At 45.1% G+C, this 27,254-nt stretch overlaps 1 protein-coding gene and 1 long non-coding RNA gene across 15 annotated transcripts in view; one reads left to right on the plus strand and one right to left on the minus strand.

Annotated features, from left to right (window-relative positions):
- Dtnb (dystrobrevin beta) overlaps nucleotides 1-27,254 on the plus strand; it is a 201,574-nt gene that overhangs the window by 67,139 nt on the left and 107,181 nt on the right. For 12 of the 13 annotated variants that reach the window (XR_009584951.1, XR_009584948.1, XR_009584956.1 and 9 more), the window contains exons 7-8: nucleotides 3,419-3,524; nucleotides 5,828-5,994. Coding sequence is in view for 4 of the 13 variants with exons in the window: in XM_060365205.1 (XP_060221188.1) it covers nucleotides 3,419-3,524; nucleotides 5,828-5,994 (273 nt within the window). In the remaining 9 variants the exon portion in view is untranslated. Of the gene's footprint in view, nucleotides 1-3,418; nucleotides 3,525-5,827; nucleotides 5,995-19,605; nucleotides 19,789-27,254 lie in introns of those variants that run through there. The other variant, XM_060365215.1, reaches the window with a different exon arrangement.
- Nucleotides 9,358-25,128, minus strand: LOC132646703 (uncharacterized). Of its 2 annotated transcripts, XR_009584960.1 has the most exons (4): nucleotides 24,954-25,128; nucleotides 19,772-19,888; nucleotides 16,857-16,978; nucleotides 9,358-9,939 (listed from the first exon to the last, which is right to left on the minus strand). It is a non-coding gene; the product is annotated as an uncharacterized LOC132646703 (long non-coding RNA). The 2 variants fall into 2 exon arrangements; XR_009584959.1 differs by lacking the exon at nucleotides 16,857-16,978 and having other exon boundaries at nucleotides 24,954-25,078.

Below are 27,254 nucleotides of genomic sequence, written 5' to 3' on the forward strand. Positions count from 1 at the left end.
GAAACAAACCCAGAACTGTTAAGTCTGAGCCTCATCTCGGGCCTGGTGTGAGGAGGCGGAGCACTGTGACAGTGCTCTTGGATGTTCATTCCTCGCCTTCCGGCCTTCCGGGAACTTGAGAGACTGAGCTAAGTGTATTTGTGAGGGTCTGCCAGATACCAAAAATATATGTTTGATCTTGACAGTTAAGAAATATGGTGAATAAAATCTTTGGAGAAAGCAGCATTACTATTATGAGTGGGTTTGTAATATTTAGCAAGTATATAGAGATACACAAGTTGCCAGCATTACATTTGTTAAAGGATAAGATACATTTTCAGTTTTGTTTGTCCTACGTCATACTGTTCAGAAAACCTGCTAGCATCTTCTTTTCCTCAGTAGTTTCTTCTGTTTAATTTGTGTGTGTGTGTATGTGTGTGTGTTTATAATGCAATAAACAAGTGACATGGTGGTCATGTGGAGGTCAGAGGACAACCTTGTGGAATCAGTTCTCTCCACCTTTATGTGGGACTCAGGGATTGAGCTAAAGCTGCCAAGTTTGCATGCTGAGTGGCTTTGCCAGCTGAGCCACCTGGTTGCCCCCACCCCTGCCGTTTTAGTGCCAGGGTCTTTCTGTGTCGACCAGGCTGGCCGTGAACTCATTCTCCTCCCTCTTGTCTCCTGACACTGGGATGCAAGTGCACATCACAATAACCGCCACGGAAATCTGAAGCATGCTTTGGGGTTAATTTTGGTTGTTGGTTTTTGCATGTCCGTTGCAATGGTGTTTTCTGTATCTCAGTCCCTAGTCACAACTGGGGGGCCTTTGGCTTTTCAGTGTTGTCTGCTCATTCCTCCCAGATCCTGCCTGGGTCTCGGAAATAGCCAGAACTTGAGTGCCTTGAGAGAGGACGTGCATTGGATAACATTTTCACGGGGTTTCTGAGCAGGCTTCTCTCTGCCGGCCAGCAGTGCGGGTGGTGTGGCGAGGCTGGGGTGACGCCCCTTGCTCACCTCTGCTCTTTCCCTCCTGACCTTGAGCCCTAGGTCTGTCATCCCTTCAGTGTGAACCATTTTTCTAGGTTCCTTACTGCAAAATTTCTCTCCCACTTTACCTTCCTTTTTTATTTACCTTCTAGTATCTTCTTCAGAGATATCCTCAGTCACAGTGACTTCCAGTTAACGTGTTCTAGAGTCTGTTCACAAAAGACCCAGGAGAGAGTGTGTGTTCTTGTATTTGGTATGATGAGAGTGCTGTGGGCAGAAGCCATGGTGGACAGACCTGGCCTCCTCTGTCCTGAGTCCCCTGGTATCATCTCTTTTTGCTTGGGAGAAAGTGGTCTGAGATTCAGAATGCCTTGTTTTGTTTTGCCCTACCTATTCCTGTGCCCTGTCTTCATGTGCAATTTTTTTTCCTGGTGCTGAGGATCAGACTTGGCACCTTACACATGTTAGGCAAGTGCTCTATCCTGCAGCTGTGCATGCAGCCTCTACCCCATCTTCGCATGGGTGGGCCAGGGCCTGGGAAAGGCCCCTTTCGGCTCATAGAGCTCCTGTGTGCTGCCCTTTGTCTCTGTTCTTTAAGTTTTTACTCTCTGTGTGTATCTGTGTGTGTGCACATGCATATACATGCTTACCCATGCCATGTATTCATGTGGAGGAAGAGGACAACTCTGTGAAGTGGGTTCTCTCTTTTCACCTTTACATGAGTTCTGTGGGTCAAATTCAGGTCCCCAGGCTTGGTTGGTGAGCATCTTTCCCTGAAGATCCATCTCACTGGCTCTTTGTTTATCTGAGACAGGATCTCATCTTATGGCTCAGGCTGACATAGAACTTGTGATCCTCCTGCCTCACTCAGACTTCCAAGTGCTGGAATTACAGGTGTTTGTCACCTCTCCAGGCTTTCTGCCTTCCCTGAGAGCTGTTTGAAGTGGGCTGTGTGGGTGTGTGTGATGATCACAGGCTTCCTCTGGTGTTGTGAGGTGCTACCTCCAGTTCCTTTTCCCTTCCCCATAGAGCTGAAAAGGTATTTTTGGCTTAGGAAAAAATAAAAAGAAAATTTATTAATTGGAAGTAGAGCTTCAAATATGTTCTGTCCGCATCATATAACTACTTCTGTCTTGTCTCTCTAGACTATTTTCTAGTTGTCTGTGTGGAGCCTAATAGTATCAGTGTTCCACATAGCGGCAGCTATCTGCTGAAAGAGAAAAATACAGGACTGGAGAGATGGCTCCGAGGTTAAGAGCATTTAAGAGTCTGCTCTTCCAGAGGTCCTGAGCTCAATTCTCAGCAGCCACATGGTAGCTCATACCCATCTATAATGAGATCTGGTGCCCTCTTCTGGCGTGCAGGTGTACATTCAGGCAGGAATAAATAAATGTTTTTTGTTTTTTGTTTTTGTTTTTGTTTTTTTAAAGAAAGAAATACAGAAGGCAGAAATAAAAAAAGAGACGTGTAGATGTATGTTTTGCCTTGCTTTATTACTTATTTTAAAAATTATTTGTTTTTATTTTAAATTTATCTTTATTATGTTATATGTATGGGTGTTTTGCCTGTATTTTTGTGAAGGCTTCTCTCCAGCTACTCAGCAGGTATTTATTAAATGATACTTGTGTGCCAGGCGCTGCTAAGAATGCTGGAAATACGGCTCTAGACAAGGCACTCTTAGTTTCTCTTGCTGTAGATGTTTTATGAGCAGGAATGTGATGATTGTCTCCCTCACTGGAAATGGTGACTGGAAGAACGCTGGGCTCTGGCTGTGGCATCTGGATTGGATGTGACCAGCCATTTAAATGCTGTGATCCTTTTTCTTTTTTAAAGTACATTTATTCATTTTACATCCTGATCACAGCTCCCTCCCTACTCTCCTTCCAGCCTCTTCCCCAGAAAATGGGAGCACCCCCTTACATACCCACCCTGCCCAACCAAACCGTATCAGGACTTAGCATGCCCTCTTCTGTTGAGGCCAGACAAGGCAGCCCAGCTAGGGGAAAGTGATCCAAAAGCAGGCAGCCCAGTCCATGCCAGGTACGACCCACTCTCTCCTTGTTGCTAGGGGACCCATATGAGGACCAAGCTACTCATCAGTTACATATGTGATCTGGGCCTACAACTTGTCCATGCATGCTCTTTGGTTGGTGGTTCAGTCTCTGTAAGCCCCGATGGGCTGTGCTCCTTTTTCTTACCTGTCAAAAGGACAAGGTTAAGACACTTAACAGCTGTTTTTAGAGGCAGAATCATGCCTGCAGAGGTGCATTTTTAAGATAGAAGTGGTATGTATATAATAAAGTGTGTGTAGTCGCGACTGTGATAATGTGAAATATTTTGTTATAAAATTTCACATGCAGTTCTGTCCTGCTTGGTTGGGAGAATCTTAAAATAACCTACAAGCTTAAAGTCACAAGATATAAAGTGTACTTCTTTTTTCTTCTTTTCACAGAAGAAGATAATGCTGAATATGTTTTTGGACACCATGATGGCCGACCCTCCTCCCCAGTGCCTTGTCTGGCTACCTCTCATGCACAGGCTTGCCCATGTTGAGAATGGTGAGCACAGCTGGCCCTTCCTCCCTTAGATTATAGAGCAGAGGAAACTGTTTGCCGAGTCCTTAGCTATTATTGTGAAAAATTTAAGTGAGGTTTGCTGATGCTTTGTCATTTGAAGTTGTGGCTTGGAAGTCTTGTCACTTAGGATTCTGATGGTATGGACCCTTTTTTTTTTTTTTTTTTTTTTTTCCCACCCTGAGATCACAGGCAGTTGACTGTTTGCATTTATCTGATGTGGTCAGGAATTCTGCCCCTCCTTATTAAGTTACCAGAATTGTGACTTTAGAGAATTAGAGCTCTACAATATTAACCACCAAAACTTATGGTGATTTTAAATAACTAAAACATTGCTAAGATAAAATTTAGTTTTTGGCCTCCTATCTTCCCTTTTTTTTTTCTTTATGATTATATATTTGAGAGTGTGTGTGTGTGTTGTATATATTTGTGCACTTTGTGAGTGTGAGTGTGTGTGTGTGTGTGTGTGTGTGTGTGCATGCATGTGGAGGCCAGAGCTGGGTGTCATTCATTATCTTTTGAGACAGGCTCTCAGTGAACAGAGAACTCACCAGCTGGTTAGATTGGCTGGCCAGCAAGCTCCAGGGACCTGCCTTTCTCCACTGCCCTCACACCCAGTGCTAGGGCTACAGGATTGTGTGACCACACTCAGCTTTTCTGTGTGTGCTAGGGGTCTGAATTCAAGTCCTTATGCTTGTGGGCGGGCACTTTCCTCACCAAGGAATCTTCCAGGCCCTTCTTTACCATTTTACCTGGTGTGTCCTCTTGAGATCCTTCCCAGAAAGTTTCATTTCCCAGAAAAGTAGATATTTTCACTTATTTCTTAGAACCCTCTTAATGTTTTCTGCTGTGTATTTGCATATCTAGGTTGTGTGACTGTGTTAAAGGGAAGGCTGTTGCTTTTCCGTGCAGCCCCCCTCTCCAGGCTGCTGTCTGTCTCCCTTTATTCCACAGGAGGGAACAAGGCAGAGTTGAGAGTCTGCTGAAAAGCAGAATTCTCCTTCTTGTTTTTTCTCAAACACCTTTTATTTTCTATCCAACTTTTTTTCTGTTTTAAACTTCTGTATACCTTTTGCTCACGTCTGTATACTTCACAAGCATCTCAGTTTCAGGATTATTTTTCTAAAGGACTTGACTTATTAAGCAGCTAAATTCTTAAATAAGAGTTTCTGAGTAGACGTGGAAGTAGTTCGGTTGCTAAGCTCTTCTTAGCTCTCTGAAGAGCGATGATTTTACACTCAAAGTGCTTTACTGGTTTCATGTCCAATTAGTTTTCATAAACCATCTTGTATCTGCTATGAGGAGTGAAAAGAGCCTCATTTATCACGATGTGCTATTTGCCATAGGAATATTTTACTATTGCTTTGTATGGAATCTGTTATTTATTGATTATGTTCTTATGTGATCAGTGATATTATTTCTTCTTAGAGACAGAGAGTGGAATCTTTGAAATGTCAGGAGGTAAAACTGCTTGCCTATCACGTAGGCAAGCATCTTAAAATTATGGAATATCTGGTCTTGGGGGCTTGTTTGGTTTGGGTCCTTCCTGTACATTGGAATTACTGTTTAAAAGGATAAATGCCAAGCTACACATGAAGGCAGATACCTGTAATCTCAGTACTTGGGGGGGGGGGCAGATATAAGAGTATCAGAAACTGGCCAGCATCATTGTATATTGCGTTCACAGCCAGCCTGGAATACATATATTTATTTGTTTAGGCTGAAGTTGTATTTTTCATGTTGGTTTATAAATCTGGATGTATACACATAAGAAGGTAGCTGGCGTGTGTTGCAGTTTACAAAAGCAACCTTTCAGCAGTCTCTGAACAGCCCCAGTGAGGGACCCCCTCTCCTGTTGACCTGTCTGGGTGGCTCTTACTGCCCCTTCTGCTCACCCTTCTACTTTGTGAGCACTGTCTCTTAACATGCCCAGAAGATACTAGAAGAAAGCCACAGAGACGTACCTGTTTGGCCACAATTGCCAGAGCACATTGGATAATTTCTATTAATATACTGTGACATTTATTATTAACCTAAGACTCTACAAACATTGGCCATACCGATGGTGTTGGACCTGTACCAGTGATGGCTTCCACGCACACATTTGCCAGCACTTGTTATTTCTCATAACTGTAATGTTAGAAGTCAGATAATTTAGAGGTTTTGGTTCTGTCCGTTTCACTTTGGTTATTACATTAAATTTTGTTTTTCTCGCTATCGACTCTGGCCCTCAGTTGACATTATTTTGTCTTCTTCCTTCCGTCCCCCCTCTTCCTTCCGGTCACCAGTCTTCCATCCTGTGGAGTGCTCCTACTGTCACTGCGAGAGCATGATGGGCTTCCGCTACCGCTGCCAGCAGTGCCACAACTACCAGCTCTGCCAGAACTGCTTTTGGCGTGGCCATGCCAGTGGCCCTCACAGCAACCAGCACCAGATGAAGGAGCATTCCTCCTGGGTAACTAATGCTTGTCTTTGATTGTGTACCCTCAAGTATTTATTTGGCTCACATGTAATAGTACTTGGTCTAGTGTCCCGAGGATGCCCTGCCCAGTAGGATGTGGTGTCATGAAATCTGATGTCACCACGGATGCTCGGGTTGCGCTGTCCTGTCCCTCTTCGCTGGGTTTTTAAAGCATACTCTTAAAATGTTCTAGGAGGTACAAATGTTAACTGCATTTAATATAGTCCTTTTCAAGCTAAAAAGAAAGTTCGTTCTGATTTGAAAAATTACACAAAGGCTTTCTTCCTTATGTTTATTCCCTTGAGCCTTCAGTTGGGTTTAAGGCCCTGTCTTCAAGCCAGTTTTCTTCACAAGTTGATTATGTTTTTACGGTAAAGGGAAAGCAGCATGTAATACAGGAGTTACACATGTGTGTCTCTTAGGTTGGAGAAAGACTATTTTGTAGTCATTGCTACATTATTATTCTAAACTTCTGTAGTAGCTCTTAAATAATACTTGGGTGGTGGTCAGCCAAGCACGGTGTTGTACCAAAACACCACCAGTACTTTAACCCCAGTACTGAGGTTCAGAAGCAGTGAGTTCTAGGCCAGCCTGGTCTACATAGTGAGACCCTGTCTTGAAACAAAACAAAACAAACAAAGACCATTATTTGGGTGAAGATTGATGTCTGCTCTTCCTGGGATTGTTATAGGTCATGTAATATGAATCTCATTAAGTATTTTTCTTCACATCTTTTGATTTACTATTGGTTTTTGTTGGCTGCTTGCTTTACTAAATGTTGGAAGACCGTGAAGGGCCAGATGTGTGGTTCAGGACCTAGGGTCTCACCCCAGTACCTACTGGGCGTCAGGTACTAGAAGGCCTTAATAACTGGGTTTCCTCTCCTCTTCGTTCTTCCTAAAATCCAGGCAAGAAAAAATAACAAAATCAACACCAGGAAATAGTTAAAGGGGTAGAGAAAAGGAAACACAGAGTATCAACCCCCGTACACACTTGACTGTACTGTCAGAACGTGTGATGGTGTGTTAAAGACACGTCTCATGGGGTTGAGTTTCTGTTAGAGCTAACCATAAAACTGTGTTTCACTGAACATCCTATTCTGTAGTCGTGCATTCCGGTACTGTGTTTTAGTTTAAAGTAATTTCTTTTTTAAAGTGGAAGACCCTCTGGGTAATTTCTTTTTTATTGCTATTGAATAAAGATGACGTGGTTGTTATTCCCCTCCCCCTCCAGGTAAAGCACTATAGCCCATTATGCTAAATGATCGGCCAGTGTTTCTTCTGCAGTTTTTAGTTTAGAGTCTTGCCTGCCCTGACACAGGTGTTGCGCAGTCATTTTCCATGTGATTTCTTTGCAGGCGTGAGAACTTGTTCTCGGCGTTAGGGTGTGGAGAGGAGAGAGCTTCTTACTCCTTAGTTTGAACTTGCTCATTTACCCAATTTATAACCTTTTCGAAAGTAAGGATTTTGCATTTATTTAAAGAGCAGTAACAGCGAGTTGGGTGTGGTGGCACATGTTTGTAATCCCAGCACTCAGGGAGGCAGAGGCAGGGGGATCTCTGTGAGCTCGAGGTCAGTCTGGTCTACAAAGAGAGTCTAGGATAGCCAGAGCTACACAGAGAAACCTTGTCTTGAAAAACAAAACAAAACAAAACAAAAAAAAAAAAAAAAGGAAAAGAAAAAATCAGTCACAGAATACTGCTTTATGATTTGCAAAAGCACTTTTCATGTACTCTTGAACTTTTCTCCGAGTTATAGCACACATACAGAAAAGTATAAGCTGGGTATGGTGATTTGTGTCTGTAATACCAGTACTTGGGAGGCCGAGGTAGGAGGTTTACCGTGAATTCAGGCCAATCTGTGTTAAGACCTTTTTCTCCAATAATTAACAAACAAACAAAATTGGTGCAGAATCTATAAGTGAATTTTTACTTATTTGATCCTCACAATACTCCTGTGAAGATTTTTCTTTCTAAATATTTCTCATTTTTACTTCATCTTTGTTGTGTTTTTTTTCTGACTTACGAATTGCTCTTTTTTATAGTAAGGTAAGATTTTCAGCTCATATATAGTTTTGCGTCTGGTACCGTAACTAGGTCAGTTTTGAACTTTGATGGATTGCATGCCTGGGAATGGCACATGTGTACTGGCAGAGAGCATGTGTGTGTATGTTTGATTCCTTTTTTTTTTTTTTTTGTGTAGCCTTGGCCATCCTGGACTTACTTTGTAGACCAGTCTGGCTTTGAACTCTTAGAGATCCATTTGCCTCTGCTTCCTTGAGGGCTGGGATTACAGGCTTGCACCACCAGGCCTGGCACCTAATTTTCTTTTGGTGAACAGTGGATTGAACCGAGGGCATTCTTTATGTATGGAAAGCAAGGGCTCTACTGCCGAGCCGTATTGCAAGCATCAGTCTAATGTTAAGTTATTTGAATGTTTCCCACTGTGTCTGTGCCAATATTTTAAATGAATGATTCTATGTTTTCAGCAGCAGAATTTATACTGTCAAAGAATTTACACTGTAGATTTGATATATGAATGTTTCAGTATTTGTAAGATTGTTTTTATTTTCCCAAAGTCTCCGTTTAATGCCTTGTTTAAGTAAAAAAGTAACAATTCAGTATTTCGGACCTCAGTCTGTTTAATTTACTTTCATTCCCCCAAAAGTGCTCTATGGTACTATACCCAATATTTCTTCTGTTCAAGCATCATTTATTCATTCAAAAGATGTTTTGAGTGCTTACTTCTGTAGTCAGTACAGGGATACCTTCACAAACAAACCAGTCAAAGATCCCTGCCCTCCTGAAAATGGTTTAGAATATGAAGCGATTGCGAGGGCTTACTGGTGCCCCTGTTTTCTTACACCTGCTGGGTATCCAGACTGCTTTCCACACCTCTTTCTCCAACTTCACATGGGTGGGGCCATGTAAATAGTTCTCACCAATGGAATGGGGACAGTGATTTGTCTTTCCACAGTGACAGTTAATGGTAGTGTCTCCTCTGTCCTGTGTTTCTTCACTTCAGAGGGTTCCATTGGGACCCAGTAGAAAGTTACACAACAGGAAACTGGACCTGTCGTGAATGGTGGGGGTAGAGAGGAGCACATGTCAACCCAGTGGCGTGAGATAGGGCCATGATGAGAACCGTGTTTCCATTGCTGTTGAGACTCAGGCAGGGGGATTGGAGCTTCAAGGCTACCATGAGTAACTTAGCAAGAGCCTGTCTCAAAATAAAAGTGAAAATGCCTGGGATGTAGTTCAGTGGTTGAGCGCTTGCCTGGTATTTGCAAGTGGGTCCAATTTCCAGCACACATGGACACACACACATACACACCAGATCAAACAAACAGAAAAAGCCCTTGTGTTAAATGATTAAAGCTTTCGTTTTTCTTATAGTACTATCACTAATAAAACTTAAAAGTGGGTGGTGTTGCCCGACATATAGGAGTACACCAGTGAGCAGATGAGTCAGATGATGGAGGGGAAGACGGGTCATGTGATCCAGCTGTGACCAAATTGGTCAGTTTGTCATTAGAGGTCCTTGAAAGAGCCTCATACCAACCGAGCCAAGTGTTGGCAAGGATCGTGGTGTGACTGTGCCACCAGTGTATGACAGTGTAGGGAAGAGACGGGCTTAGGAGAGAAGTGGCTGGTTTACAAGCAAAGATAAAAGCAATGAAAGTTCTGACAACTGGGGCAGTATAAGGAGAAAGAGGCTCTCTTTGGACACTATCAAGTAAGAGATGAGAACTGGGAATATTTACAAAGCCTAGTGGGTATACCCAGTTGAAAAGACAAGATTTAAGAGCTGTCTGTAGAGTTCTGTTTGTAGGGTTGAAGCTCATGGAATCTGTGTGGAGATGGTTCTCAAAGTTTCCAGGTGACCCTGTTGGACAACGTCGGGACCTTGCTTCATGTGTTTCCTCGGTGGCTCCTGAGGGCTGGAAGGGAGAGACATGTGAAAAATAAATCAGTCTTGAAAGTAAGGTCCAGGAGAGAGCTGTAGTTTCTGGCACACAGAACTAATGAGGAAACACGTAGATCAAAGGCCCACTGTGTTTCTGAGAGAATCGTGTTGGCAAAGAATCCACGAGCCTGGACTGAAAAGGCCTTTGATTATTTGAGCTAGACAATCACGTTAGAAAACCCAGAACTTGTGCTGATGCCAGCAAGGGACAGTGATGAGTGCATTATCAAGGTGATGTGTTCTTAAAAGAGGGCGTGTCACGGCGCACTTGGCCACAGGGGTAAAGAAGAGATTTACAGCCAGATACGGTGGTGCCGTGCTCTAATCCCGGCACTGGGAGGTAGAATAAGGAGTTTGGGGCCAGTCTGGTCTACCTGATACCTTGCCAAAACAAAGAAACCAAAACCGGAAAGAAGGAAAAAGAGCAAACATGAAATTCCCATTTCTCTCCTGCCGTATCTTGGGAGTGGGAGAAGGTGCAGGTCAGGATTGCATCCCCAGGAGTCGCCTACAGTCCTGAGGAAGACTGTGCCATACACTTGGTCTTAGCTGCACTGACCAAGTGGATGGTGGACCTTTCCTGTGTCTGCTATGAGTCAACTGTGTTGGGTCACTTCGTGATCATAGTCCTCACTTTCTAGCTAGTTTTCCTTTCTAGCTGGGCAGCTAGGTAACTCATTTACATAACTCATCTTCCTTGCGATCAGATACGTCCTCGTGGCCAGTTTTCACCAGCGGATATTAGGTCTTAGCCAAGGCGGCTTAAAGCAGGTTTTTCCTTCTTTACCCTCACTGTCTTTACCCTATCCTGCCAATAACCACTGGCCTAATGAAAATGCCTCTAAAGGAACTAGGTGAGGCAAGAAAGAGTCTTTTACAGAAGGAGGCTGGTGTCTGGATGGATGGAAACCCTCTGCCAGCTTGCCTAGGACGCACAGGGAATGAAGATGCTGAATCAGGGTATAGGGTGAGGGGTTTAGAGACTGAATACAGAAGTCACAGGGCCTTGTTTGGAAAGAGGAGCAAAGACTCCCCTGTTGGGGAGGAGCAGGAGTGATAAGACTGAAGGCCCTGGGGCAGGAGCGCCCTGCTCATTCACAGAGTAGTAAGGGAGCCTCCGGGCTGGGTAGCATGAGTCGGGGGAGAGCTGCCAGCATGTGAGCCAGGCTCTGGTTGGCCATTGTCAGGTCTTCTGAGTGGTTGAGTAGGCCCCTGGGCATGAGTCTATAGTTTGAGTCTGAGGTAGACTTACGCTTAATGCATAGATTTAAATTGCAATAATGTATAACATTAAGTGAATGAGTGATCAACTCCTGTCACATGCTTTATTCATTAATGTTTGGATTGTTTGGCACAGGAACAGTTTCTTTGGAGGTGTGTGTGTGTGTGTGTGTGTGTGTGTGTGTGTAACAAAAGCCTAATTAAAGTGACCAAGAAAGGCAGCCCAGCATACTGGCACAGGCCTGTAATCCTAGCACTTGGGGGGCAGAGGCTGGTGGGTCTCTCTGAATTCAAGGCCAGCCTAAGTCTACAGAGTGAATTCCAGGATAGCCAGAGCTACATAGTGAGACCCATCTAGAAAAAAAAAAGGGGGGAGGGAGGCTGGGGAGAGAAAGACAAAGACCACAAACACAGACATTTCTTGAAGTGGACATTTATTCCTAGCAGTCTCCCCACCTCTTTGCAGGGTTTCCCTGGATAGCCTAGCCCTCTGCCTTCACCTCAAGGTGGGACTGAAGGCTTGTACTGTGCCTGGTTCCGACTCTACTTCTGAAAACAGTTCTTTTTGAGACCAGTCCCACCCCGTTCTCCCCCTGTCGTACTCCGCTGTTAATTTCAGCCTGGAGTTAGGCTGATGGCAGGCTGTAGGGAAACGTTTTGATCGACAGGGTCTAGTGGACTTGGAAGTGGCCTCTGAATTGAGCGCTTCCCTCCTCGTGCACCTGCTGGCGGGGTAGATCTTGAATGCTGCTTCAGGGAAGCAGAAGAGAAAGGTCTTGCTGTGAAATCTGCAGACCCCAGGAAAAAAGGAACAGGATGGGCGAAGGTGGGCATGTTCACATCTTTCTCCACCATACTGAAGAGTGGGTTAAGGTGAGGAGTGAGTGAAGGGCAGAGGCCCCTCAACCTAGAAGCAAGGAGTCCAGCTTGCAAGGGAATTAGGCCATCCCCTCTGAAATACTTGGTTCATGCCATTAGAGCTGCAGTGCTGTAACATTTGGTAGTATTCTGTTGTATAATAAATCACACACACAAAATTCAGTGACATAGAACACCATAATTACCCAGTTACACCCGTGATTCCGTGTGAGTTATTTGGGCAAGGTATAGTGCAGTTTTACTCAACCTTCCTAAAGCTGTGACACTTCAGTACAGTTTCTTAGGTTGTGGTGACCCCAACCATAAAATTATTTTTGTTGTTACAGGATCACTGTAATTTTGCTACTGTTATGAGTCGTAATGTAAATATTTTTGGAGATAGAGATTTGCCAAGTGGGTGACAACCCACAGGTTGAGAACCATGGGTATAGGGATTGGCTGTTTTCTGCTGCATGCTTGCTGGGTCCCTTATTGGGATGGCTGAAATGCCAAGGTACGTTGATGTCACTTTAAGAACCCGAGGCTTCTTCACTCTCATGCTCACTGTTTCTTTGAGATGTCTGGAAGGCCCATCACAGCTGGAATGCTTATTAGAATCCAGCCACGTGTGGCCTCTTCATGTGCTGTGTGCCCCTCATGCTTGACAGCCATGTTTGAGGAGACTTTGCCTGTGGGAGAGGCATCTGGAGAGCAAGTGGTACAGGTGTGCTGGGCAGAGCTGCCTGCCCTTGCCTTGCTGAGAGAGCAGCAGCACTTCTGCCATATCCCCTGGGCTGGGACTGAGGTCACTGAGGTCAGCGCAGGACAAGGGAAGACACGGGACTTCAGCCCCAGAAGCAGGCTAGTGGAAGGGTGGGCTTGCACGTGGCAGGAAGAGAGCTCATTGCAGTTTGTCTCTAGCCAGTTTCTGTTTGGTAAGTACAGCCCACCACATTCCATTCAGGCAGGGCTTCCCTCGTATTGGTTAATGTGACCACAGAGATGCGCATGCTTTCGTGCTAAGTTTTACTTTTAAGCAGTCCTTTACAGCACTACAGAGGCAGGGGCAAGCCTAGTCTACATAGAAAGCTCCAGGCCAGCCAAGGCTGTGTGGATAGAGGACATGTAGGGAGTTGTAGAAAGACTTCTCATCCACTGCCTTCCTGGCTCCATCCAGATCTCAGTCTACCCTAGTTTCCACTTTACCAGGGTCAATCTGATTGGCTTCCAGTGTTACTCTACATGGAGAGGGGATTGAGGAAGGATGGGAGAATTGATGCAAACATTCTTAGACTACGATGCAGTTCTTTTTTTTTTTTTTTTTTTTTTTTTTTTTTAATGCAGTTTATTCAGGAACCTTGAACAATCATCTGACCCTGGGGAAAGCCAGGCCACAGCTTAAAATAGCCTCTGGGTAGCCAACCCCAGCATGCCACGTGGGCAATGCAGATAGGTCCACATACACGGAAGCAAGCCAGATCCTCAGCCTTAGCCAAATGTGGAGTTGTTTGTGACAGAGAGCACTTACCATCGGGAAGGTGGAAGGCGGAAACCAGCTCCATCTTTCAGGCGCGGCATTACGCAGTTCTCTACAGTTCCCCCTTTTTGTTTTGGACGCATCAGGCAAGAGTAGAGGTCTGATCTCTGATATTAGAAATAAATTGGGACTTTGTACTGATGTTCATTTAGGTGTCATCCACCCAAAGAGCATCAGACCCGTCTGATACCTTTTTCTCAGAGGCGGGACCTAGGGCATCAACCGCATGCAATCAGACATGCTCTTTTCTGGGTCCAAAGCGGCTGACCCTGAGTGCAGTGCTTAGCCTCGCATCCTGAGCGTAACATTTTGGCTTTTTATGGTAGCCAACCATGCTTGGGGAGACTGTCCTGCTTCAATGGCTGTAAAGGCCTGAATGGTCATGGCTGCATTACGCTGTTGTGAGACTCTAATCTTGCATATATACCACAGGCAAACCAAGGTGACCAACACCAGAAGGCCTACTATGCAGTTCTTGTAGAATGTTTTTAGTTACGTAACTAGGGGAGTGACCTGAAAAATTCACCTTTCCAACCAGCAGGTGGCAGACTGCACCTCTGAACAATCTTATCCCCTTCAAAACATGGAAGTCCTTTTTGCTTAACAGTATGTTAAACAAGTATTACTGCTTTAAAAATATAAACGATCACTTCATATATAATTTTTGTAGCATTAATCCTATGAGGAGGCAGATTCATCAGAAGCAGTTTAAACTTTTTCTTTCTCTCTATTTCTTTCCTTTCTTTTTCTGGAACTCACTCTGTAGACCAGGCTGGCCTCAGGCTCGCCGAGATCCCCTAGGTCTATTGAGATTAAAAGCATGTACCACTATACACAGCCTGGACGGTATGGAAACGTGTGTGTGTAGATTTTATTGCATGTGTATGAGTGTTGTGCTTGCATATGTGTACTACTTGCATGCCTGATCTGATGTCTGTGGTGTTCAGCAGAAGGGGTCGGGTCCCCTGAAAGTTTAGTTATAGATAGTTGTGATCCTAGATCCTCTACAGGAGCAACACGTGCTCTTAATCTCTCTCCATCCCTGGCTCTATTTTTTAAAGCATAAAATAGCATCCCCTCAAGTAGGAAGTGGGACATAGACCTGAAGAAACCTAGAACCAAATCTACAAAGTCCAGTTTTTTTGGCTTAGTGCCCGGGGACCCCTTGAAACCACCTCTGTGTCTGTTGTCGGAGCAGTAAAGGAAGCCGCCATGTCAGTGTTCTGCTGGACACCAGCACTGCTGCTGTGCTCTCAGGCCTCGCTAGGCCTCCAGCTCCTTAGTCAGCAAGCTGCCTCAGCCCCACCTCCTGCAGAAGTTCCTTTTACTCCATCTGAATGGAAACTTGGCACCCTGTAAGAGCCCTACTTCCCCTATAGCTCCTGCTGGCTTGCCAGTTACTGTTTACACCCACTTGAGCATTTGGGAGACAGGTCAAGTCTTTGTTAAGGTGGCCCTGTGACTTATCCTGTACACTGGACTCAGCTGAGAGTGAAAGAAGGGGGTGCTAGTCAGTAGCAGCCACAGCCCCCATCCAGGAGTACTGCCGGTAAACTGGGGCCTGAGCTCACTGTTTCAGCGTTCTGTTGCTGTGTGACAAGGCACTGCAGATTTGGTCAGAAGTCCAGGCACAGTATGGCTGGATTCGCACCTCCAGACCCCTCTGAGCTGACATAAGGTGTCAGCCATGGCTCAAGTGCCGTCACGATCTCAGGCTTGAGGGCCGGGGGAATCTTGCCAACCCAGTGGTTGTTGGCAAGATACAGTTCTTTGTAGCTCTGGTCTTAGCTCTCCTGTTCGTAGCCCACCTGCCGTCTTTTGCCTTGAAGCTTACATAGGCCATTTACAGAAAGGACATTCACTGCCTCCAAGACCAAGTCAGCACATCTCTGTGATTTCCTCTCCTACTGTTTGGGGTGCACTGCCTTTTGCCACGTAGTGTTATGTAATCTAAAGGACTGCTACTTTGGTGTATTCACAGTTCTACCCATGGTCAAGGGGAGTGGCTACACGAGAGTGAGCATTGAGGCGAATTTCTAATTCTCCTCACGTTGGTCACTCTGGTGATTTTTTTTTCCTTCCTTTTCAATGTATTGCTTCTGGAGTGTTATGCCTGGAATCTCTTAATTAAAACAGAATCTTAGAAAAAATCAAGATGCTACTCTGAGGCACATGTCAGATTTGCTCCCCTCTTCTAAGTGCAGTTATTTCCGACTTTCTGGTCATGCCCCTTTGCTCCAGGGGATTGGTTCCACATCGTTGTTCTCTCTCTGGTAATTTTACTGTCTGTGGAGTTAAGCCTTTTAAATCCTTGGCTGTGCAGTCTCTGAACTTCTCCAGCCCCGATGATCTCCTCCACTGAGCCTCAAACATCTGCCCCACAATTATGCTGGACATTTTGCCCCATCTAGCCTGCTTCCTGAGTCACTGATTTAGCAGTTCTCTTTTGACAACCTGTTATCATTCCCGATTCATTTCTCTGATTTCACTAAGGTCATCCTCTAGTCTCCCTCATGTTTCAGGCCCATTCACCACTGCGCGTCCAGTGTTTGTCAGTACGTTCACTTCTCTCCTTGTCCATGTTAGACATTCATGTTCTTGTGCCGTTAACTCCTTTGGATATGTGAACATCTGTGTAGTTTACTGGGAATGCACGCATGTGCATGTAGAGGCCGGGGTCACCCCGAGTGTCATTCCTCAGGTGCTGTCCGCCTTGTTTTATGGGGTGGAGTCACTGTCCTGAAACTTACTGACGAGGCTGTGCCGACTGGCAGCAAGCCTCAGGGACCCGCTGGTCTTTGCCTTCCTCAGGCTGGGGTTGCATGTATGTGCTGTGGTGCTTAACTTTTTATTTTCTGGCTCTGGAGCTAAAACTCAGGTGCTTAGGTTTGCATGGCAGACACTTCACTGACTGAGCTATCTCCCCAGGGCTGGTATGTGACTATTTTAAAAAATCCATCCCTCCTGCCAGTGAACGTCCTGGATAATTAGTCACTGTTCTCTAAGAAAGCCATGTAATAGTATAAATTAGTGGGGCTGTGCATTCGTCATCACTCCTAAGTGCCTCTTAGCACTGGATGTCGTCACTTCTCAGACCATCTTTCTCCTTTCTGCGAAGCCATCAGTTTAAGAAGTCCCCAGGTTGTAAGCAGTCTCCTCCCTTTTAGCACACCATTTCCTGCTTAAGAGAGAAAAGCCTTGAGATGGCTCTCTCGTTCATGTTCTGCTTCTAGGTTTGCTCATGAGTTCATATTCAGTAGAGTCTTACTAGGTACCTGTTTCTTAGTTGACACTGTTGTCCATGCCGGGCTTTTCCTGGGGTGAGCTGAAAGATTTGCCTTCATGGAGTTTCCATTGAAAAGAGAAGAGGTGAAACAAACAGCAAAAACCGTAAGTTCTAAAACAAGGAACAATGATGATATCAGGTGTGGTTCTTTGGAGAGCAAGAGAATGTGATGTGACGAGAAGATGGGTAGCTGTATAAGAAAGGGCCACCAGCAAGCTGCTGCATTGATTCAGGCCCCCGGTTCCTGCCAGCTACCATCTCCAACCCCAGCAACGCAGGACTGAGCTAAGTCCTCACTCAGAACAGAGAATCTGAGCAGGAGTAGCAAGGAAAGAGATTAGTTGTCAGAGTCTTTCTCATAAAGATTGTGAGGTACTTGGGAGGTTAAGGCAGAAGGATCAGAACTTCAAGGCCAGCTTCAGGTACATGGCAGTTTCCAGGCCAGCCCTGGTTTGCATGAGACCCTGGAGGCAGATGGGGGACAAGACTAACTAATCAGGCCTCAATGTTTTGTTGGTGAGTTCTATTAGAGATTTAAATAATTATTAACAATGATTTACATATTTTCTAAAAGAGATGAGACCAGAACTCTTCCAAACTCATTTTATAAGAGTTTAAATGATACCAAAACTAAAGTAAGTATTAAAAGCAAAAAATAGACTAACATGCAAAATACCTTAGTAAAGTATTGCCACAGTGAAGTGAGCATAAAACTCTATATAGCGTAACCAAGTGAGAATTGCTACAGGCTTGCAGATGAGTCAATATGAAAAATTCAATAAAATCAATATCAATATGAAGCTAAACCGCTGTTAACGGAATAAAGTACAAAACGTCATGATTTTCTTAATAAATGTAAAAAGGGAATTTGGCAAAACCTGATTTTTTTATGATTAAAAGAGAAACATTGTGGGCTGGGATGTAGCTCAGAGAGTCTATAGTGCTTGCCAGCCTGCAGGCGTCCCCGAGTTCAGTTTCTAGAACCGCATAAACTGAGCACGGTGGCATGACTGCAGCGCTAGCACTCAGGTGGTAGAGGCAGGAGGATTAGAAGATCAAGATCACCCTTGACTGCAGAGGAAGTTAAAGGCTAGCTTACACCATGTGAGCCCCTGTCTCAGAACAGGGATGGGGAGGAACCAACCAAAAGTGCGTGAGGAGAGTTGAAGGGAGCCTCTCCAGCCTGTCAGCCTCACAGTGAGCCTCACGCATGATGGGGAAAGGCTGGACACTTTCCTACCAGACCCAGAGCAAGCATCACGCATGATGGGGAAAGGCTGGACACTTTTTTTGTAAGATCAGGAATGAGACAAGAATGTCCACTTCGCTACATTTATTCAACATCATAATTAAGGTTCCCCCCCCCCCAGGGGAGGTAATTACACAAGAAAAAGGAACCAAAAAGTGCAAAATAGGAATAAATTTAACCAAGGAAATAGTAGGTTTTTACGACACATCATAAAATATTGCTGAGAGAAGAATAAAGGAAGCAGGAGGACGCGCTGGGTGCATGGGTCAGGAGAGCAGCATGGGTTCAGAGAGCCGCACTCCCTGAGATGTTCCACAGATCATCCGTCCGGCTGAGAGCCTCAGCTGCACGCTTGTGTGGTTCCTTAAGCGGATCTTAACACTCATATGGAAATACAGAAGGCCCCTTCCAAATTTCCAAACAAAGCTGATAGGCCAACAACTTCCAGATTTCAAAACCTGCTTACTTACGCAGCAATAAAGGGACAGAATAGCGCTGGCATGAAGATGGACACATGAATTAGCGGGGTAGAGTTAAGCATCTGGGAGGGAACCTCCGAGTTCACTCTATTTTCCCACAAGGACACCATTTACTGTAGTGAATACAGTTAATGTAGTAGTCAGTTCAGACATGGAGGGCTGTGGCAAGCCCGTGTCCACACTCGGGAGAAGGAGGGGGACCCCTCCTCTACAGAAAATACAAAGTTAACTTACACTAGATCGCAGACCATGGCTCAGTGAGAAAGAGAGCTTCCTCTACAAGCATGAGGAACTGAGTTCAGATCTCAGCACCCACATTAAAACAAAAACAGACCACTGCGGCCATGCTTGCCTTTTAGCGCCCCACCCCCATCCCCTTGCACTTGAGGGGAATGAGGCTGAGGTAGGATGGTTGATACAGCTTGCTAGCCACTAACCTTCCCCAAAACTTGTGGACTCTGGGCTCGCTGAGAGCTCCTGTCTCAAGGAATAAGACGCAGAAAGATAGAGGAGGATGCTGGTGTTCACCACTGCTGTCTGCTTTACACCCTGGCACACGGCACACACACACTAAGTAGATCAGTGGCCTAAGTATGAGAGCTAAAACGCTGTGAAGAAAACAGGTGCAAGTTCCTCATGACTTTCAGTTAGACAGCAAGTGACAGCAAAAACACAGTTGGCAAAGGAAGAGTGGATATACTGGACTTCATCAAAACTTTAAAAAATCGACTTTTCCCAGGCAGCTGCCAAAGATGGCGGAGGAGGGGCAGGTTCCAGTGCTGGATGGCCAAGGCCATCTTCTGAGCCACCTGGTCGCTACTGTGGCCAAGCAGGCACTACTGGGCCAGAAGGTGGTGGTTGTAGACTGTGAGGGCATCAACGTTTCTGGAAATTTCTACAGAAACAAGTTAAAGTCTTTGGCCTTTCTCTGGAAGCAGATGAACGCCTACCCCTCTGGAGGCCTCTACCACTTCCGAGGCCTGAGTTGCATTTTTTTTTTTTAATTTTAGCACACTGTGCGATGCATGCTGCCACACAAGACCAAGAGAGGCCACACTGCCCTAGAACGCCTCAAGGTTTGGATGGATCCCTCCACCCTATGACAAGAGAAAGCAGGTGGTGGTCCCTACTGCCCTCAAGGTTATGCCATTGAAGCCTACCAGAAAGTTTGCTTACCTGGGGCATCTGGCTCATGAGGTTGGGTAGAAGTACCAGGCAGTGACAGCCACTCTTGAGGAGAAGCGGCAGGAAAAGGCCAAGATCCACTATCAGAAGAACAAGCAGCTCTTGCAGCTATGGAAACAGGGAGGAAAGAACATGGAGATCAAAATCAGTGAGTTCACAGAGGTTCTGGAGACCAGTGGACTCCTGGTGTGAGCTCAATAAAGACTTTCTGCCTCATGCCTGCCTGGCCTGTACTTCCTCCACTAGGGAAGTGGTGCCTTGGTCACTGCTCCCTCGAGTAGAGGATACCTTTAGACAGCTCTTGCTAAGTTTTATTAAAGTGGTAGCCACGGAATTACTTGGGCTTCAGTGTTTGAAATGAAAAGAGTAGCAGGGCTGCCTGTCCATCTGACTCAGTGCCATATTCTGCACTGTGAGGATGGGCCCCGCACCTGGGTTGTGATGACACTGCTCAGGTACATGCACTGCCTCTGCTACTTCTCCAGCACCACACCTGCCTGCCCACATCCTTCATGATGACAATGGACCAGTAACCCTAAGTCAATGTTTTCTTTAATAAGTTGCCTTGGTCATGGTGTCTCCTCACAGCAATAGAACAGTAACTAAAACAGTCCTTGGTGTGGTGAATACAATTGCTGTGTGATCTAGCAGTTCTATTTCTAAATATGTCTACTTTACATCTGCACCCCAGTAGGAGGGTTTGGACACTGAGGATTTGTAGGAAAGGGGGTCAAATAAAAGAATGGACAGAGCTGAGACTGTCTCATTGGCTAATAACCCTCATTTAGAACTTTGAGCTTTCTAATACCGTCTGAGGTGGAGATACCCTGGCCACAGTTATCAGCTTGAGATGTTTTAAATACCGTTTTTGTCAATTTCTGAACATTGCCCAACGCTGCTGTGATATTTGGCATCACTATTTATTCTTAAATCCAGTTAGTTACAGCTGCAAAAGTGCTGAGTTTGAAAGCAAAACATTTACCATGGATCCAGCTGTTTGAAAAGATGGTGCTTCTCAAGGAAAGGAGTGAACCGTAGTTTATAGAACAATGGAGGACCCTCCTCCCAACTGTGTGGGGGTTGTTCTTAGAGCAAAGAAATGGCAAAGTCTGCAGGGAAATGGAGCCGAAACCAAGCTGTCCTTCAAATGAGCAGTTTCCTCCTGCTGTCATCACTCACCCACAGCCTTTCTGCAACACAGGATCTTCTTTGATTCCTACAGGTGGCCACCAGAGCCAGGCTGGAGGGTGTATACCCTCTTCCATGTGTGAGAGCCCAGCATTCCCTTATGACTCAGCCATGTGAACTGTCTGCCTTTCTGTCTTACTGTCTGCCTTTCTCAAGTCCACCAGTGGTTGCTACTGTCTACTTAGGACTTCCAAAGACCCGTATACAGGGATGTAGGGGAGATTCTCAAATAAATCATTAACTGGGTGCTCTCCGTATGATTTCCTTTTAGTGTCCAGTTTGTTGTCTGTCCATCTTCACTTAGTGTCCAATTATAAAAGCACCCACATGACCTTTGGCTCACCTTCAGTAGAGTTGACACTGTCTCCTCCAGTGTTGTCTCCTGAGCCCTTTTCTCTCCTTGTTTCTTCTCCAGGAAAGGTCTTCCATAGATCCAGGTTTTAGATGCCTGACACTGGTAAGTTTTCCAGTTCTTAATTCCACGGCTGTGTGTTTCTTATGTAGGTTCTGACTGCCTTAGTCACTGACCTTATGGGCTTTTCCGTCTCAAAGTCTTACCTGCTCTTCCATTCATAAGCAGTTCTAATCATTTTTCCATTCATTTTTTGGACTTGTAGGAGGTAATTGTACTTGCTTCTAGGAAGCAGTGGTTGCATCTCTCTCAGTTACATATCTAACTTGGTAGCAAGAATTTCTAAAGCACTGTTTCCCAACCTTCTCCACAATGGATCCCTAGGACTGCTCATTAAATAATCAGGCCCCACCTCTGGGAATCCTCATTTAGTGGGTCTGGGTTGAAGCAGGGGTGTCTGTTTTGTTTTTCAAACAAGTGCCCCCAAATTTCTCATGTTCGGACCTGTTTGACAGGCACCTTGTCAGAGGGGTGCTAAGCAGTAGAGATGGTCTTCACTTGCTGACTTAGAGTGCACTGTGTGTGGTGTCAGTTTGCTGTAGGCTGTGCCCCCCTTAGACCCATTACAGTGTCTGTGGCAGTCTGGTATAGGCAGACAGCGGGCAGCTGTGCTGGCGGAGCGTCTTGTGCCCTGGACTTGGTTCACTAGTGCTGAGGGTGCAAGGACCAGGCACAGAAGCATAAAGATCTTCTTCGATTTCCGGACCCCATTCTTGGCCTTCTTTTCTTGGGACAGCGCTGCTTGGGATGTGCTTCCTTGGGACTGTGACCCTGCGGCCTTTGTTTCAGCTGCCTGTACCTGTTGGTTGTCAGTCCAGAAAGTCCTGATTTCACTTGGCCTCATTTTTCCACCACGCATTCTGTGAGTGCACAGGAAAGCCAGGCAGCTGTCTGCTCAGCATTGGCTAGAGCACTTTCCAAAACAAGTTTACCACAGTGTGATGTTTTGAAAGCTTTTACAGTTGTGTCTTTGGTCTGGGAATTTTATTTCTTTTACTCACAGTCAGCAGTATGACAGTATGAAACTATTTGTAGTTGCCTGGCATACTGTATTTTCTTTTATGTTTTTGAATCTGGTGTCCTAGCTACCTTCATCTCCTCTCTTCCCCACCATTCCAGCTTTTCTTTACCAAATTCTCTGCATCCTATAAAAATTAGCTCAGCGATCACTTCTTTTCCTGCTTGCCCAGGCTGATGGCCATCCCTTCATGGTTTGCCCATAGCACACAGAATAACTTTTCCAAGTATGTATCATTAGGATCATCTCTTATTGCCTGTTAATTTATCCGCATATCCTGTCAGGACCAGTAGTCTTTAGCATGTTATGGTACCAGCCTTCACAGACTAATTACCTGGCACCCCTCTCAGTGCTGATTAAAAACATTAGGAAAGTTTAGGGTTTCTCACTTGTTCCAGTTTTAAATGATTTGTGGTCATTAAAATGTTCATGTTATACCAACCCACTTGCAGAAGGATGCAAGATATTAGGAATGTCCAGGATTGGCAGCAGGTAGAGAAGAGAAGCTTTCAGGATTCTAGTATAGTGTGTAAATTGTTAAGTCTGAAGGACAAATCTCAAACTGTATATAACCTTGTACCCAGCAACTTTCCATGTAAGAGTCTCCCCAAAATCACAGGTTCACCAAACATACTAGAATTGTTGAATGAGGTTGTCATCAGCATAATTTAGAATAGCTAAAAGAAAGGAGTAATAATTTCAATCAGTAGTGAAATAGTTGTGTTTACTACGGGGGCTGGAGAGCTAGCTCGGGGTTAGGAGCACAGTTTTGAAGGACTCGGTTTAATTCCCAGCACCCACATAGCAGTTCACAACCATCTGTATCTCTAGCACCAGAGATTGAATGCACCAGGCAGCCATGTGGTGCATGGATAGAAATGCAGGCAAACCACACGTACACATAAAAATAATTTCTTAAATTTTTTTACTCTAATATGTAAATAATGTCGAATCCTGTGTCATCAAACTAGATTTATATGTAGAACTATGAAAAGAGGTATGTAATATAGTATGTGCATGTGTGTTAGAGAGAGAGAGGGATTAAACCTCATTCCCAGTGCTTTCTAGACAAGTGCTCTGACACTGAGGGGCACTCCTCGACCCCACCTGTCTAGAACCGTCTAGAGTAATAGGTGAGGGGAAACTCTGTTTATTAAGTTACACTATTTAAATATTTTGTTGCACCATTTGATGCACATGTGTGGGGTGTGCACACATGTGTGGGGTGTGCACACGTTTGTGGGGTGTGCACACGTGTGTGGGGTGTGCACACATGTGTGGGGTGTGCACACGTGTGTGGGTGCACCGCGTGGCAGAGGACAACCTTCAGGGTGTCGTTCTTAGGAACACCATCTCTCTCCTTTGAAATAGGACCTGTTACTGGTCTCGGAAGCATCAGGCTAGATTAGTAAGCCCCCAGGGTCCCCTCCCTGCCTTCCCCGCTCTCTGAGCATCTAATCTACTGACTGAGCCATCCCTTCAGCCCTCATTTGTACCGTGGCCTGTGTCTGAGAAGAGGCCAGAGTATAGTTTTCAGATACTGTTCCTCCATATCTGCCATAGGGTCTGGACATTGAACTCTATTAGATTTGCACAGCAAGTGATTTTTACCTGCTGAGCCATCTTCCCAGCCTATGTCTCCTACCTTAAAAAAAAAAACTTTTTTTTAAAATTTTATATTTTACTCTGTGGAGCAGGCTGGCCTGGAATGTGTAATAGCCCTCCTGTCTCTACTTCCTAAGTGCTGAGATTACAGGCATGTGCCACCCTAGCTGGCTGTTAATTTTCAGTGCCGTCTAGAATTCAGTTCTGCAAATATACCAGATCTTGCTTGCTCCCTTGCTAATGGGCATTCAACCTGTCTCCAGTTTTCTTCTTTTCCAAATATAACGTTAGCGGTTCTTTTTTATCTTTTCATGTGATGTATACAGTTTTGTAGTGAATGCATTTAGGAATGGACTCCCTGAGCATTTTCCATAGTAAAACTGTTTAGTGTGATGAGGCCTTATTACTTTGCTGTTTGCTGGCATTTGCCCATGGTGCTTTTGTGGTATGTGTGTACCCACACACAAGCACGTGGAAGCCAGAGAAGTATGTCACACGTCCTGCTGTATCATGCTCTTGAGACAGTGTCTCTCACTGAACTTGAAGCTCACTGATATATGTCCTTCCTAGGCTGGCCAGCCAGTGGCTCCATTGGGTTTCCTGTTTTCCTGTCTCCCTGCCCCGCTCCTCCAGTACTGAACTCAGGGCCTCATGTTTGCATGGTAGTCTCTTTTATCCACTTACCGATCTTCTCAGCCTCCTAATATAGTATCTTAAATTCTCCTTTACAGCAACAAAAGAAATGAGAATATGAACTATCAGTTAAACTACAGCAAGGGCAGTTCCTCCTTTGGATCCCCTCTCACTTACAGGACTTCTTTTCTTTTCCTTAATAAATCTGTATTCTCTTTGCTTACAATTTTTTTTTTTTTTACACAGAGAAAGGAAGTTCTGTCTGTAAATCCAGACTGTTGTGTTATGGGGTGCTGCAGTGGTTGGGCTGTGCTTACCTGGTGTGTGCTGCTGGATACCAGCCTCCACTCAAGACATTGCAGGGATCAGTTCAGGACTTCTCGTTCATGTCACATTGATGTGACGACTCATTCAGGAGTCGTCTGGCCCCAAGCTTTGCCTGTATGCATTCACAACTTCTTCAGTCTTAAAGGGGCAGTGTTTAATGCGGCACCCTCAGGATCCTCTCAGCCCAGGGATGTCCTGACCGGGAATGAGTGCTGCCTTGGCTCCTGTGGCTGCATGGGAATGTTTCTGTGGATGCTGAGTTCCAGCAAGTTTTTCACCCTTTCTTTTCTGAAAGGGAAACTTGAAGGGTGTTGCTGAGCAGTGGGGGACACGCGGCTCTTCTTGAGCCTCGGCTGTGGCAGCAGGTGGGACAGCAGTGGCTTCTGCTGTAGGGAAACGAGTTTTGTAATTTGTATAGACATGTTTCAGAAGCTGTATGTGAACCAATTATATTTAATTCTTTAGTCATATTTTCTTGTCAGGGAGCTAACACTCTTAAATCTCAGAAGATTAACAAAATTACACGAATTACATTTCTCTCATACATAAGTCATTAAAAATTATAGCTTTATTAGTTGAGTGAAGCTAGAGCTTAGCAATTCTGATTTTTACTGTTTAAGAGCAAACTTTTAAAAAAATGTCTATTTTTACGTGAGGATTCCATCTCAAGATGGTGGCCTGAGAACATACCTTGTAGCCTCTCTGTTTTATCCCAGATACTCAGACCTGATAAATCAGGATCTGAAAAAGGCATTTGCAAACATACTAGCCAGGAAAAAGGAAGGCAAACCTTACCTGCAGAATATCTGTGGAAAGCTGATGGTATCTGTACGCAGATGAAAACCACGGTACAGAGCAAGGAACTGCGGCCGCTGCTACCGCCGCTGCTGCCACTGCTGCAACACCGGAAGACTTTCCACTTGGAAATGGTAGTTGGTTGCATTTTGGGTACAAGGGGCTCAAGACAAGCGATAAAGCCACTTTGGCACTGTGCCTGGCCGTAGAGGCGTCTCTCATGGTGTAGTGGTATAGGAGCATGGGCTGGAGAGACAGGGCGGTGTCCCAGGTGTTTGCAGTGCCTGGGAGAGAAGTCTCTTGTTTAGGAGACCACAGCCTTTTCCATGAGCACCTACCTTCTGTCCCTCCTGCATGCTCACTGAGAACAGCACCTACGCTTCAGCCCCAAGAAGGCATTACAGCAGAGTGGGCCCGCCTGAGCAGGAAGCTCTGGCTACAAAGTTTAGCACTTAGATCAAAATCACTCATAAGGAGGGGCACACAGCCATGCGGAGAAGGTAACATCATTTATTTCAGATGTAGAACTAATAGAATAAATAAAACAATATCTGAAAGTGTGTGTGAATGTATATGTCTGTCTGTCTATCTGTGTCATCCGTGTGTGTGTGTGTCTGTGTGTGTATATGTACAACTCCAGGCGTCATTTCTTTCCTACCACACTGTGGGAGTGAGCTCAGGTGGTCAGTCTGGGTGAAAGTGCCTCTATGCACTAACCCATCCCACCTCTCCAAAAAATACATTTAGTCCTTTGAGAGATAAGAGCAGTTTTTCTCCTAAAAATAATTAAACTTTCAAAGACTTTATATCTCACTTTATGTGTGTGAATGTTTTGTCTGCATGTATAACTGTGCACCCTGTGTAGCTGGTGTCAGGGGAGGCTGGAAGAGGGCATCAGATCCACTGGAGCTGGAGTTACAGGCACTGTCAGCCATCGTGTGGGTGTAGGAATAGAACCTGGGTCCTCTGGAAGAGGCACCAATATTAATAACCACTAAGCCATCTCTCCAGCTCTCAAGTTTAGACTCCCAAAGGGGAAAAAAAATCAGAGCCAAGTGTAGCAGCGCATACCTTTAACCCTAGCCCTCAGGAGGCAGAGGCAGGCGGATCTCTGTGAGTTAGAGGACAGTCTGATCTACAGAGTGAGTTCCAGGACAGCCAAGGAGACACAGAAAAACCCCGTCTCAAAGACCCACTACCACCACCACCAGTAATAGTAATAGCGGGAAGAAAGGAAAAGGAAAAGAAACTCAGTGGTGGGCTGATCAGCAGTGTTCACAGTGAAGACTGAAAGTATGAGCTGAGCACTAGGTGAGAAAGTGTCTGCACTTGTCTCACATAGGATAAAAAACCTAAGGCCCGGGGTGTACCAAGAAGTTCCAGCTAACAAGAATCTCAGAAAGTGGCTAACGGGAAGGCCGAGAGATGATATTTAGAAGATCCAATAGGCCCAGGGCATGGATGATTAGCCAGGCACACCTTGATATTTCTATTCA

This window comes from Meriones unguiculatus, chromosome 1 (assembly GCF_030254825.1).
Source record: "Meriones unguiculatus strain TT.TT164.6M chromosome 1, Bangor_MerUng_6.1, whole genome shotgun sequence".
Lineage (NCBI taxonomy): Eukaryota > Metazoa > Chordata > Mammalia > Rodentia > Muridae > Meriones > Meriones unguiculatus.